Below are 12046 nucleotides of genomic sequence, written 5' to 3' on the forward strand. Positions count from 1 at the left end.
ATTGCCAAGGGCATAATCTCCTTCATCAGCAGCTTATTGCTGAAATATGCATGGTTCCTTAATAAATATAATAGGATTTCCCTTCACCTTATATACAACTTCAACAGAACAGTAATAACAATTTAGATCTGCATTCCAAAGGTCACAGCTCTCACTGCAACTCCCTATTAAATTCAATGAGATTTACTGCTGAGTAAACATACATCATGCACCCAACTAGGAAAATAAGAAATCATACAGAACTTTGTTACTCTTGCTGCTTTTCATGATTTAATATATGCTACTGGTATTTAGTTGATTTATTCCAGGCAGTATTATAGGTGCCTTGGCTTCCAGTTTCTTACATATAAGTGAGAAATATGGGGCACTTGATACTCTCTCTTTAGATATTTCATTTAACTTCTGAAACATTCATTCAGATTTCTTTTTTTTTATGTACAGCATCAGCTTTTTGCACCAAGGTTCCAAAGTTCACTTTGATTATATTCAATCTGGCAAATGGCCCATTCCATTAGCATCACAATTACATAGATTGGAAGAAGAAATTGACATGCCCAATGAGGGTGCTTGAGTGGCCTAGAAATTTCCACAAAATGTTACATGCTTTAGAATATGCCTTGCGAGTCCTCTGGAGACATGGGTCCATCTGTTCTCCTTACTTTTTCTAAATTACTGAAATAAGTACACAGAGGAATTGTGATCTATAAATGTTTTTTTTTAAATGTAGTTCCTTCATGTCCACACGAGAGACAATCTGTCATGCAGAGTTCTGCTACTCCAAATATTTACTGCCCAGGGGTCATGAATATCTATTAAAAAGAGGCAACTGATTGTGGGAGACTGTGGAGATTAAGGCAGAAGGATAATACTGCAGAAATGCAATCCACTTATTCACACATAGCATATGCACGTGTATAATTTAGTTGAAATTGAAATGTTTCATTCTGACTACTTTCAAGAACCAAAATAACTAAACTAGATAAATAGCACAATCTGAAATACTGACCAGATGAGTTAAAAAAAGAAGGCTAACCCAAACATTTCACTGTTTCAGTTAAAAACTCAAGGCAAGCAACTCACCCTGTTGAATTTTAGTCAGAAGCTGTTGGCGTGCTAGGATCCTACTTTTCCTGTATGGAGAGCGTCTTGCAGTTTGATCAAATAGCAAGTACATCTCTTGGCCTTCTGTTGACATAGCATTCACACAGAGGCAGCCTGAGTCTGACGTACTAGCCATCTGCCTAAACATCTGTGCCCCGTTTGAAAACAAAAAACAAAACAAAATGCTCCTGCAGTTTTCCTGGGTGAGAATTCCCCCAATCTAATTGAAGTAACGAGAGGAAAGAAGAAGGAAGCCCAAGGAGCTGAAAAGAGCAAGCAATTTAAAAGAGAGAAAAAGAGGAGTGCCAAAAAGCTACAATTCAGGATTCCAACTCCCTCACATGATCGGAAAGGGCCAATCAGTCAAAGTCAAGAATGTGAAAGTACACAGCGTGCCTTGCCGAGGAAAGTGAAGGCTGTGCAGGCACTTGTAGCCACATATTATACTGAAAAAGCAAATACAAACGGCATGCCTTGGCACAGGGGAGCTATGATAGGAGAATTTGAGGGAACGAAGCAGAAGAGGTATTCATTCTGGCACAATCTTAAGAGAATTTCATTCAAAAGTTTACTTGTAGCATTCTTTTGTCAAATGGCAGTAAAAATTCCCTCCATATTACTCAGGAGTTCCTTTTAAAACTTTTTTATTCAGATCTTCAGGAATAGTCACTAACATGCCTTCCCCCAACATATACGCAAAGCTTTTTCCAGCTTGCAAATTACAGTAGTTGTGGCTGTTACAACTATTGATTCCTCACTAGTTGTTTTAATAGATACATGACATATTTAGAACTGGAAGAGAAGCCTGCTAGTTGACACATTGGTTGGTTTGAAGTGACACTGATGTGATATGGATTTATTCAAAACGAAACCTGAGTGAAGATTATATCTAGCCATTTTATGTCCTTGAGTTCAAGTATGTCACCAGATTTTCTCTGTTATTCTCTATTTTTGTTCCAGAAGATGACATGGTTGTAAATGTTGAGTTCTCTAATCAGACATATGACAGAATGAATTATCCTATAATGCTTATGTACTCCAGAGCAGTGATTTCTGGTGGGCACATTTGGAATTTTGAGAATATTTCATGAGTGTCCTTAAAGGCTACTATTGCCACAGAGGACATAGCCAGTTACAAAGCACCAATTAAACAGAAGGAAAACCCGTGGAATTATTTTCTGCCACCTTCTTTTCTTTATCTTTTTCTTTGATAGATATACCTAGGCTACAAGAAGTCATCATTTTGATTTTCTAATATCACCTCCTGACAGGCATTACAAAATGTTGCTGGGTGAATAGAAGCACTATAGAAACATGCATCACTGAGTTAACCTTTACTGTCATTTTTGAGAACAGTGACAGTTACGGACATCAGTGGCAAGCCCCTGCATTACAGATTACCTTTACACCTGTAGTGAGGGGATACTTACAATTGGAAGTCCCAGAAAAAGAAAGGAAACCTGCTCTCCCCACCCCATCCCCCATGACCTTCAGCCCTTCACATTTCTAGAGGCGTATGCTGCTCATCTGTTACGCAAGATTGCAATAGGCAGTGAAAAATGTCCAAAGGTTCAATTTCATACAAATCTGCTTGAAGATAAATTCAACCTCTGCTCTATACAGCTTACTCCAACATAAAGTACACAGTGTAAGTCATCAAATAATGTAAATGTAAAAATCAGTTATATCTGATGACTTTTTCCCTTGAAATCTTCCAATCTCCTGCTCTTTCCTAATTTATATTAAACAGAGTGAAGTAATTACACAGAGGAAAATAACAGCACTAACAGTCTGTTCTTGGTTAACAATACCCTTTAAGGGAATGGCGCTATATTGCAAAGCAGTTAATATTGAAGAGGTCAAGAACAATAACAATAAACTGGATGACATAAATCAGAAGGCTTATTGGGATCTATATTTTTTTATTCTTATATCCTTTTAGTATACAGCTATATATTTGACTATGTGTACAAATGAATACTCTGTGAGAGCAACGTAGCTCATAGAAATCCTAATTTAACTAAATTAAAATCATTTGTAACTGAAGCTTCATTAACAATCGTTTTACTGTACCTTTCCTCATTTATTCCTCATGAGAATAATTTTTCTAACCCAAGGTCAATTATGAAATGAAAAAAAAGCAAAACAAAATGGTTGCTTTAGCCAGAAGGACCATCCACATTTCCTGGTTTTATCATAAATTAGTGGGGAAATGCACTGGAAATCAGGTCTGCAAGTTGAGTCATGGCAACTAGATTTCTTTTCCAGTTGGTTCTTTTCGTGCTTATCCAAGTAGCTTCTTCACTCTGAAGAACCAAGAGCTACTTGGAAAAGCAGTTATACTAACCAATTACACTTTACTTAGGGATCTAGATGCTGACTCAGGAATTCTGGGAGTTGAAGTCCATGAGTCATAAAAGAGCTGAGGTTGCCTACCCCTGATTAGGGTAATAATTTTTTTTAGCAAATTTACTTTATTTGTATCCTTAGTTATTTTTACAAATAACTCAAAGGGGTAAACACATCCAACACACTCTCTTCTTCCTGTTTTCCCCACTACAAGAATCCTGTGAGGTGAGTTGGGCTGGGTAAGGCAGGACTTAAATTCATACCCTCCTGCTTTTTAGCCTGGTATCTTAACCACCAGATACTGGTTCCAGTAAAAACTAAATAGCTATTATTGTTGGTACTCAGCTCTACATGGATGAAAGATACAGTACTACCATGAATGAACCTTTATTGTCAAAGTACAACATGTATACATAGAGATTGGCTGAGCCTGCCTTCGTGCCCCCCCCAACTCACAGTGACAACAAACTTACCATCGTTACACCATGTGAGCTAATTGCACAACACACCGGCCTCACAAGTCAATCATACATAAAAGTTATTTCCCGTTCAAGAGCCTGACAGCCCATAGATAGAAGCTGTTCTTCAGCCTGTTGGTACGGCTGGCTATACTCCTATATCTCCTACCCAATGGTAGGAGAGTAAAGAGGTATTGACCAGGATGTGAGTCGTCCCTGAGAATTTTCCTCACTCTTCCAAGGCAACGAGCCCTGGCGATGTCATCCAGTGGTGTCAGGGGACAGCCCACGATGTTTTGTGCTGTGCTCACCACCCTCTGTAATATCTTCCTATCCGCGGTTGTCAGGCCAGCATACCAAACCTCAATACAGTGTGAGAGGACGTTCTCTATAGTAGATCGGTAAAAGAAGGACATTAGCCGTTGTTCTACCCTGTTCTTCCGCAAGACCCTGAGGAAGTGGAGTTTCTGTTGGCCTTTCTGGCCACCTGGGCTGTATTAACTTTACAGGTAAGATCTTCACAGAGGTAGACTCCCAGGAATTTAAAGGAGGAAACTCTCTCCACACAGCCCCCCCAAATGTAAAGTGGGGCAGGTTCCTCTCTTTTCCTCCAGAAGTCTAGCACCATCTCCTTTGTCTTGCCGATGTTCAGGTACAAGTTGTTCTCTAAACACCATAGGGATAGTTTTTGTATCTCCCCACTGTATGCTGTTTCATGTCCACCTGTAATAAGACCCACTACAGTGGTATCATCTGCGAACTTAATGATCGCAGTGGATGGGTCGGACGATACACAATTGTATGTGTACAGTGAGTACAGGTAGGGGCTAAGCATGCAGCCCTGTGGAGAGCCCGTGCAAAGCTTCAGGGGGGTGGATGAAAGAGACCCAACCCTCACTGTTTGTAGCTTGTCCCTTAGAAAGTCTTTAATCCAATTGCAGGTGGAGGGGGAAAAATTGAAGTCAGTCAGCTTTTCAATAAGGATGCTTGGCAGAATAGTGTTGAAAGCCGAGCTATAACCAGTGAAAAGCATCCTGACATAGCTTCCAGGTTTCTCCAGATGGCTTGCTACAGAATGTAGAGCAGTAGCTATTCCCCCTGTAGGCAAACTGATGTCTGTTGAAGTCCAGTGGGAGGCATGTCCTAAGATGCTGGAGAACCAGTCTTTTGAAGCATTTCATCACTACAGACGTTAATGCAACAGATCTGTAGTCATTTAGGCACTCAATTGCTGTTTTCTTCAGGACTGGGACAATGGTAACTGCTTTCAAGCATGATGGTACACAGGCCATTTGCAGGGAGATGTTAAAGATCCTTGTCAGGACCCCTGCTAATTGATCAGCACAATTCTTAACCACTATCCCCAGCACCCCATCTGGGCCTGCAGCTTTGCTGGGATTCACAGCCTTCAATACATTTTTCACTTGATGCTCACACAGGGTGAGTGGCTGTGAATCAGAAGGCCGGCAGAGGCTACAGGGTCTGGTCTTTTCACCTCGTAGCGAGCGAAGAAGATATTCAGCTCCTCTGCCAAAGAGGCATTGGTATGGTTGGTTAGGTGCTGCAGTCCCTGCCACACTTGCTTTAGGTTGTTGTCTGCTAGGTGGTTCTCCACCTTATGTTTATATTGTTGTTTCGCCACCCTAATGCCTCTTCTGAGATTTGCCCTGGCCTCTCTATATGTGTCCCTGTCCCCTGCCTTAAAGGCAGAATCCCAGGCTCTCAGGAGTGTTCGTACCTCTGCAGTCATCCAGGGTTTGCAATTCCCATAAACTCTAATGCATTTTTCTGTTGTCATGTTGTCGGTGCACACTTTGATATAAGAGAGTACAGCATCCGTGTATACATTCAGGTAAAACAGTAAAACAGTAGCAGGATGACTTATAGAAAAAAGCAACTTAAATCTGAATGCTTTTTTTTAAACTTACCCACAAAAAGGTTTTGGAAGACTTTCCTTTTTTTGGTATTTTTAGACTTTGGTTTTTATAGTGAATAAGGAGCATTGCAATGGACTTCAAAACAATGGTGACAAGGAAATAAATGGCAGAATAAAGTTCTTAAATACAACAGAAGTTTGAAAGCCAGGGAGCTGCAGATGAAATGCAGCTGCTCTATGTAAACTGTCTTGACAAAGTTGTTATACAAATAATGCATCTATTCAAGGAAATTTTTATTTATAAATTCTGAAATCACCAATCCCAGATCCTCAGCTTGGTACAGCAGCTTTCAAATGAGATGCTCAGACTCCTTTCTGCTTCAAACACCCTTACATTATCTGAACAGGTAACATATTTCTCTTCATATTTAAAGCATGATGATCTGATCAGAATTTAAATAAATAATAATTCAGGTAGTCCTCAGCTTACAATAGGTCATTGAGTGACCATTCAAAGTTACAACGACACTGAAAAATGTGACTTATGATCGTTTTTCATACTTATGACCTTTGAATCATCCCCATAATCATGTGATCAAAATTCAGATGTTTGGCAATTGGTTCATATTTATGATCATTGCTGTGCCCCAAGGTCACGTGATCACCTTTTGTGATCTTCTGAAAAACAAAGTCAATGGGGAAGCCAGATTCACTTAACAACCAGGTTACTAATTTATCAACTGCAGCGATTCACTTAACAAGAGCCTTGGTGGAGCAGTGTGGGCTAATGCCTCCTTAAGTGACACCAGCTGCCTGCAATTAGTGCAGGTTCGCATCCCACCAGGCTCAAGGTTGACTCAGCCTCCCATCCTTCCGAGGTAGGTAAAATGAGGACCCAGATTGTTGGGGGCAATAAGCTGACTTTGTAATAATGCCGCTTGGGGGGGGGAAAGCCCTAATAAGCAGGCATATACATAGAATGAAGGCTATTGCTAAGCACATTGGTTTGTGCTTAAATTGTAAGCCGCCCTGAGTCTTCGGAGAAGGGCGGGATATAAATGGGATTAAAAAAAACAACTGTAGCAAGAAAGATCATAAAATGGGGCAAAACTCACTTAATAAATGTCTCTCTTTTAAGTAAGGCTCAGAATGAACAAAGACTTGCAACAAAAATCAAAGATAACAAAAAAAAATTCTTTCAACATATAAGAAGAAAAAAATCAAGGAAACAGTTGATCCATTAAAGAGAGTAGATGGCAAGGAGGTAACAGGCAGCAGAGAGAAATCAGAGCTACTTAACTCATTTTTTGCATCGGTCTTCATGGAAAAAGAAATTATAACTGAACCCACTAAAACATAACTGAAAAAGACAGACTAGAAATAAAAGCTAAAAGAAACAGATAATGGTAAGAGAATACCTGTCTGATCTTGATGAACATAGATCACCGGGACCTGATGGACTACACCGCAGAGTTCTGAATGAGCTGGCAGATGTCATCTCAGAACCATTGTACCATATCTTTCAAAAATCCTGGAGCACTGGGGAACTACCAGAGGACTGGAAAAGAGCTGATATGGTTCCCATCTTCAAAAAATGGGAAAAAAAACCAGATCCAGGAAACTACAGACCAATCAGCCTAACATCAATATCTGGGGAGATACTGGAAAAGATAATCAAAAAACAGATCTGTGAACATCTAGAAACAAGCTATAACAAGAGGTCAGCATGAGTTTGTTAAAAACAGATCATGCCAAAGCAATCTTATTTCATTCTTTGATCAGGTGACTAAATTGGTGGACCAGCAGAATGCTATGGACGTGGTATATTTGGATTTCAGCAAGGCATTCGACAAAATAGATCACAACCTACTTCTTGGAAAGCTTAAAAAAATGGGATAGACAGCATCACCATCAGATGGCTGACAAACAGCACTCAAAGAGTAGTTCTTAATGGTACTACATCTACATGGATGGAAGTAAGCAGTGGGGTACCACAAGGTTCTGTCCTAGGCCCAGTAGTCTTCAACATCTTCATAAACAACCTAGATGAGGGAATAGAAGGGGAACTTATCAGATTTGCAGATGACACTAAGCTGGCAGGAATAGCCAACAACCTAGATTATAGATTCAAGATCCAGAGGGATCTTGACAGACGTGAACACTGGGCCCTATCTAACAAAATGAAATTCAATGTAGAGAAAAATAAAATCTTATACTTAGGCAAGAAAAACCAAAAGTACATATATAGATTGGGTGAAACCAGGCTTAATAGCAGCAACTGTGAGAGGGATCTTGGAGTCTTAGTGGACAATCAATTAAATATGAGCCAACAGTGTCCAGTGGGAGCTAAAAAAGCCAATGCAATCCTAAATTGTATTAACAGAGGGATTCATTCAAGATCACGTGAGGTACTAATACCACTCTATAAAGCCTTAGTAAGACCACACCTAGAATACTGCATCCAGTTTTGCTCACCACACTATAGAGAGCATTCTAACCTATTGTATTTGTGTGTGGTTTGCTTGCTGAACAGTAGCAGATAGGAAAGCGCTCCAGAGGGTCATTACCATCGCCCAGAAGATTATTAGCTGCCCTCTCCTACACCCCCCCCGGACGAACTGTACAGTTCCCATTGTCTCAGGAAACTTAAAGACTCATCTCACCCTAACCCTAACCCGGACATACAGGATAATAAAAACAAAGACAAATAGGCTGAAAAATAGTTTTTAGCCCAGAGTTGTAACCATATTAAATACCACAGTATAGCGCAACACTGAAGTGCAATATTAGGGGCAGTGCAATGGTGAATAGAATGTGAAGGATATGTGTATATAATGTATGTTCTTATTTGTGGTTTTTACGTGTGTAGTATGCACTGTGGACAGCACTTAATTTTGTTGTGAGTTACACAATGACAATAAAGATATTCTATTCTATAAAAAAGATGTTGAGACTCTGAAGAGCAACAAGGATGATTAGGGGACTGGAGACTAAAACATATGAAGAACAGTTACAGGAACTGGGCATGGCTAGTCTAGTGAAGAGAAGGACCAGGGGAGACATGATAGCAGTGTTCCAATACTTGAGGAGCTATTATAGAGAGGACAGGGTCAACCTATTTCCCAAAGCACCTGAAGGCCAGATAAGGAATAACGAACGGAAACTTGATCAAGGAGCGATTCAACCTAGAAATAAGGAGAAAATTCCTGACAGTGAGTATAATCAATGAATGGAACAGACTGCCTTCAGATGTTGTTGGTGCTTCATCACTAGAAGCTTTCAAGAAGAGACTAGACTGCCATCTGTCAGAAATGGTGTAGGGACTCTTGCTAGGGCAGGAGGTTGGGCTAGATGACCTACAAGATCCCTTCCAAGTCTGCTATTCTATTCTATTCTATTCTATTCTATTCTATTCTATTCTATTCTATTCTATTCTATTCTATTCTATTCTATTCTATTCTATTCTATTCTATTCTATTCTATTCTATTCTATTCTATTCTATTCTATTCTATTCTATTCTATTCTATTCTACTCTATTCTAGAACAAGGCTACCAATGGCTACTGTCATGATCATTTTGTATTTACACATCGTATAAGAGGCAGAGTGCCCCTTAAGTCCCAGATATTCCATAGTACCAGTGGTCTATTCCTATACAGTTTTCATCCTTACATAAACATTTTACAATAAAAATAGATCAAAGTACTAAATTGTATGATTCAATAAATATGCTATATCATTTATGTAAAGTGAATTGATATGGAAAATGTGAACATATGATAGGCATACATAGGAGCTATTTTTTTAAAGTTTAAATAAAAAATATGCTGACATATCAATTTAGGGCAATGCTATTAGAGCACTTAAGAAAATGCTCTCAATTATTTTTTTTGCCAAAAGAAAGCAGTACTTTGACAGCTTTCTGTACACTGTTTCTCTCCAGATATATTGGCCATGTTGGTTCAGAATTATGGGAGTTGGAAGGACACTCTGTATCTTTAAAGGCATCTGTTAAGTAGACAGAAACATGAATTGCATTAGAATAAGAGCTTGAAATCTAAATGTAGATTTAAAATCCATCATGTAAAATTTAAGAACCCTTCTGTATGATTTGACTATTATGAAATAGCCCATTGTGAGATTACTATATATTTTCCCAACTTTGTATCATTTACTCTATCAGCTACTATAATATTCTAGACAGAGCTTTGCTGAGTTGGTTTCATGTATCTGTATAACACAATGACTTAAGTATTAACCAATTAAAGATTCTGTATTTAATTTGCTTTTTATTTATATTAGTCCCCAAGTCTATGTTCCTAATTCAAGGGTTTTTTAAAAAGGGGGATTTTTTTTTAAAGCAATAAGAAAATACTTGAATATTTAAACAAAGGAATTCAAATCCACATTGGTCATCCAACAGTGTGCTTTCCAATTTTAGTCCTAAAGGCCCAATAAAATGAGAAATTTAATCAGTTAACATCCAGCGTTTCATAAATAGTGGCCCCAAGCAATAAGATTTTAAAGCATGGTGACTGCTGAAGTGCAAAGTGATAACCAGTGAAATTTTAAAAAATCTACCTTCAGATATACACCATGGAGCATTGACAGATTCGAAAAGCAATTTTAGAGTTGTGATATATATTTTCCAGCACAATCAATGTGTAAAAAACCCAAGAGTACAGCCAATACACATAATATCTCTCTCTCTCTCTCTCTCTCTCTCCCTCCCTCCCTCCCTCCCTCCCTCCCTCCCTCCCTCCCTCCCTCCCTCTCTCTCTCTCTCTCTCTCTCTCTCTCTCTCTCTCTCTCTCTCTCTCTCTCTCTCTGCATATATGTATGTTTTGCAATGCCAGCTACAATATTTGGCTGGCAATTGTTAAGAAAAGGATACTAGGTTAAACAGGCTTTTGATGCAAACTAGCAGGGCTTTCCTTAATTAGGAGAAAGTACTATATATAAACACTGCTTGCTTAAAAAATGAGGGAGAGGGAGAAAGGGAGGGAGGGAGGGAGAGAGGGCAAATCACTGCCAACTTTCCTTGGAAGGGAGCACAGAATTATGATCATAATACAGATAATACAACTATCTGTATCCATAACTATATTTGTAAACTTGGGAGGAAATCAACTGTCAATTGTGCTTCTCTATGGGGAAGGAAATTTCCCACTACAAATATCAAAACTTTGGTATTGGATTTTGTGCACATAGCCCATCACCATGAAATGTGTTCTTTATTGACTGTTTACACAAATTTGCATAAGAGAAAGGAGAAATGTGAAACAGTAAGGTTAAAAGTTTAGGAAACACAAGATGTACCAACAGAGACATTTAAACTTTAGGGCTTTATTTTGAGGATAAACAATAATATCTTATCATTTTAAAGCATGTTTGAGTTACTGTTCTGTCAATCTACTGATAATAAGTCCATATAATAAATAGCAAGTATGAGAGATCAGTTTGAAAGTACAATCACGTAGTATTTTGGAAACTTTAAGGTAAAAAGTATATTATTTTTCAATTACATTATTTCTTTTTCTATTAAAGAAATCATAGCTCAATAAGAAGCTATGAACTTTCAGAACTGATACGATACTAATGGCAATGCAATAAAGCCATAATACGTGAAGGTAGTAAGCTCAATGCAAATGAAAATGAAAGGAAAAAAATATTTAAATAGGCTAACTAGCTCTAATACATCTATACAATTATAGTATATAATAAGTATTCATAAGAAACAGACAATATTGCACACAGTTAACAGAGACAAGTAAAAACTGCTTTTCTTGTGACAATTGGGATTATATGGATGGACATATAATGCTATCCACTAACATATTTAAATATAGGATGGAAAAGTCTCATCAACCCAAGGGCCGGGTTAGAAATGTGCACATATCCCACAGGGAACTGCCACTCTTCTCCCCCAAATCATCTCCTAGAGTCAAAGATCTGGCCACTGAGTATTTTTTTTTCACATTTTTGAACTGTCCCTCTTCCTCAGAGAGTAACTCTGGATGGTGTACAATAAAATGTTAAAATATAAAAATAGCACATTAAAATTTAGAATTTAGAAGGAGGCAAGGATGATTAAACCCTGTTAAAAGTTAAAAAGGCAAAGGGAGGGCCCTCAGGGCACTAACTGGCTCCATGGTTGCATGTTCCTCTGGACTCACCACGCAAAGCCACGGAGCCATGTTTTAATTCCTTTTCCAAAGGCCTGGAGAGTAGGGGCCTGCCTCAGGTCCAGAGGAGACTATTC

The 12046-nt window shown here is 38.7% G+C and overlaps 1 protein-coding gene across 2 annotated transcripts in view; it reads right to left on the reverse strand.

Annotated features, from left to right (window-relative positions):
- STARD13 (StAR related lipid transfer domain containing 13) overlaps window positions 1-12046 on the reverse strand; it is a 108600-nt gene that overhangs the window by 81490 nt on the left and 15064 nt on the right. Inside the window, exon 1 of one of the 2 annotated variants that reach the window (XM_081326688.1) lies at window positions 1081-1304. The exons of the other annotated variant lie outside the window; for it this stretch is intronic. Within the exon in view, the coding sequence (XP_081182814.1) occupies window positions 1081-1249 (169 nt within the window). The 5' untranslated portion in view covers window positions 1250-1304. Of the gene's footprint in view, window positions 1-1080; window positions 1305-12046 lie in introns of those variants that run through there. 2 annotated transcript variants of the gene reach the window in all.

Source organism: Vipera berus (assembly GCF_964194415.1).
Source record: "Vipera berus genome assembly, chromosome: 4".
NCBI classification, from domain to species: domain Eukaryota; kingdom Metazoa; phylum Chordata; class Lepidosauria; order Squamata; family Viperidae; genus Vipera; species Vipera berus.